The 2,500-nt window shown below is 49.9% G+C and overlaps 2 protein-coding genes across 2 annotated transcripts in view; both read left to right on the forward strand.

The window, feature by feature from the left end:
* LOC119579048 overlaps nt 1-1,551 on the forward strand; it is a 90,809-nt gene extending 89,258 nt beyond the window's left edge. The window contains 2 exon segments of the mRNA XM_037926778.1: nt 383-538; nt 1,430-1,551. Of these exon segments, the coding sequence (XP_037782706.1) occupies nt 383-538; nt 1,430-1,551 (278 nt within the window).
* LOC119583423 (hemocyanin-like) overlaps nt 1,475-2,500 on the forward strand; it is a 2,914-nt gene continuing 1,888 nt past the window's right edge. Inside the window, exon 1 of the mRNA XM_037931896.1 lies at nt 1,475-2,500. This exon is cut by the window's right edge and continues 779 nt beyond it. Within this exon, the coding sequence (XP_037787824.1) occupies nt 1,716-2,500 (785 nt within the window). The 5' untranslated portion in view covers nt 1,475-1,715.

A 2,500-nucleotide genomic window follows, 5' to 3' on the forward strand; every position in this document is an offset into this window, starting at 1 on the left:
TAATTCCTTGCGTCACTGATTCAGTAAGATGCTGATAGAACCACTTCCTAGCTTAATAGGAATAATACGAAAATGATACACTGCATTGTATGGATATCCTAGTGCATATCTGCCTGTCTTTCCTTCTCAGTGATAAACTGTAGGAAGCATGTTACTTGATGCTGCAACGGTCAGACTTTTACATTTGAATTGATCAGCGTTTGTATAGACAAAGGCGCTTGCGCGCGCACACACACACACACACACATACACACGCATGCATGCATGTAAGTATGTATGTATGTGTAACATGAACCAAAAAAATCAAAGAAATATTGAATGTAAAAGCATAAAATAAAAACAAATTAAAACCAAATCTAAAAAAACTTATCTCCTTATCAAGGAGACTCTGACCAAGGTACTCAGGTTGAGGAGTCACTCTGGCCGCATTTCTTGAACTTCTTCGTTGCTCTGTTGTCCAGTCTCCCCTCGCTGAACACTGGGATAAGGATGATTGTGATAACGCCACTGATAACAGGCGTCTCTGGTCTGATGTTGGGTACTTGTCACGTAGCCTTCGTCTGCATTTTGTGTGTTTGTTTGCTTGTGGTCGTTTTTGCTGCTTGTTTATTTTTTTTTTACTGTTGTTCTCGTTGTAGTCATCATTTGTATTATTGTTGCTGTTACTGTCATTGTAATTAATGCTGTCTTTCTCGACGTCTTATATATTCTGGTTCCCCTCCTCCTCTTCATCTTCGTCTTCGTCTTCGCTTTCGTCTCCGTCTTCGTCTTCGTCTTCATCTTTGCCTTCCGTCTTCGTCTTCGTCTTTGTCTTCATCTTCATCTTCGTCTTCATCTTCGTCTTCATCTTCGTCTTCGCCTTCATCTTCGTCTTCGTCATCATATTCGTCTTCGTCTTCATATTCGTCTTCGTCTTCATATTAGTCTTCTTCGTCTTCGTCCCCGTCTTTATCTCTGTCCTCATCTTCGTCTTCATCTTCGTCTCCGTCATCGCCATCGCCATCGCATCGCCATCGCCATCGCATCGCCATCGCCATCGCATCGCCATCGCCATTATAGATGCAATAAAATCCCAAAGAAAATCAAGAGAGAAGCTGATAGCTTTAAATGAACAGGCAGTCAGTCACAACAGCGTGCAATCGTATGTTGTGGTGGAAAAATATTACGAGAGAAAAATAAAAGGATAAGAAGCTCTCGTGATCATGTCTCCAAGATAACCGAGTTCTTATTAGCGTTTGATGCGATGGTATACATTGTAAAGATGTTGCCTCCACCACGTATATGTTGATTGTGGTCAACTTAAGGTCATAACAAGAGTATGTCAGTATATAAATATGGTATAAGTATGATGCCAAAGATAAGATCCCTGATCATTTGATAAGAAGGCGATAGTAGTAATTAAAACTTTCCCACGCTAATCTACGTGCAGGTAGCACGTGTGCGGCATCGGAACCCTGGCCATTATACTTGGGTGAAGAAGGCGTTGTCTTGCACGACAGTAATCGTTCAACAGGTCGACGGCACAAGCAACGCTGCCTGTGCCACCTCTGAGGTCTGCGGCTCAGAGGGACCACAAAAGCCTGATCTTATCACGTGTTGCCAAGTGCCGCCGGAGGCCACTGAGGCGAGTTCTGTCCTTGCGACAAGCTGCGGCGGCGCCCCCTGCGACGTATATAAGGGCGCGGAGCCCAGCGCTCGCCTTCACTGCCGGCGAAATGAAGGTGCTGTTCCTCGCGGTGGCGCTGCTCTCCGCCTCGGGCCTCGCCGAGGACAACCTCGCTCACAGGCAGCAGACGATCAACAGGCTTCTCTACAGGGTGAATGAGCCTCTACTGTCCTCCTTCACCGACCTGAAGGAGCTGGCGACGACGTGGAACCCGCGGGCCCATGTGGATCAGTGCAAGGACGAGGGCGTCGCCGTCGACCGCATCTTGACCGAGCTAGAGCAAGGACGGCTCCGCGAGAAGAAGCAGTGGTTCTCGCTGTTCAACCCGCGCCAGAGGGAGGAGGCGCTCATGCTGATCCACGTGCTGCTGTCCTGCAAGGATTTCCAGACGTTCAAGGGCAACGCGGCCTTCTTCCGCGAGCGCATGAACGAGGGCGAGTTCGTGTACGCGCTCTACGTGTCCGTCACGCACTCCAAGCTGACGCAGGAGGTCATCCTGCCTCCGCTCTACGAGATCACGCCTCACATGTTCACCAACTCGGAGGTGATCCAGAAGGCGTACGAGGCCAAGATGCTGCAGACGCCTGGCCGCTTCAGGATGACGTTCACCGGCACGCTCAAGAACACCGAGCAGCGCGTGGCGTACTTCGGCGAGGACATCGGCATGAACTCGCACCACGTCCACTGGCACATGGACTTCCCCTTCTGGTGGGACGGCGAGCACATCGACAGGAAGGGCGAGCTGTTCTTCTGGGCGCACCACCAGCTCACCGCACGCTTCGACTCCGAGCGCCTCTCCAACTACCTGCCCATCGTCGACGAGCTGCACTGGGA

The sequence above is a fragment of the Penaeus monodon genome, chromosome 2 (assembly GCF_015228065.2).
Source record: "Penaeus monodon isolate SGIC_2016 chromosome 2, NSTDA_Pmon_1, whole genome shotgun sequence".
NCBI lineage: Eukaryota > Metazoa > Arthropoda > Malacostraca > Decapoda > Penaeidae > Penaeus > Penaeus monodon.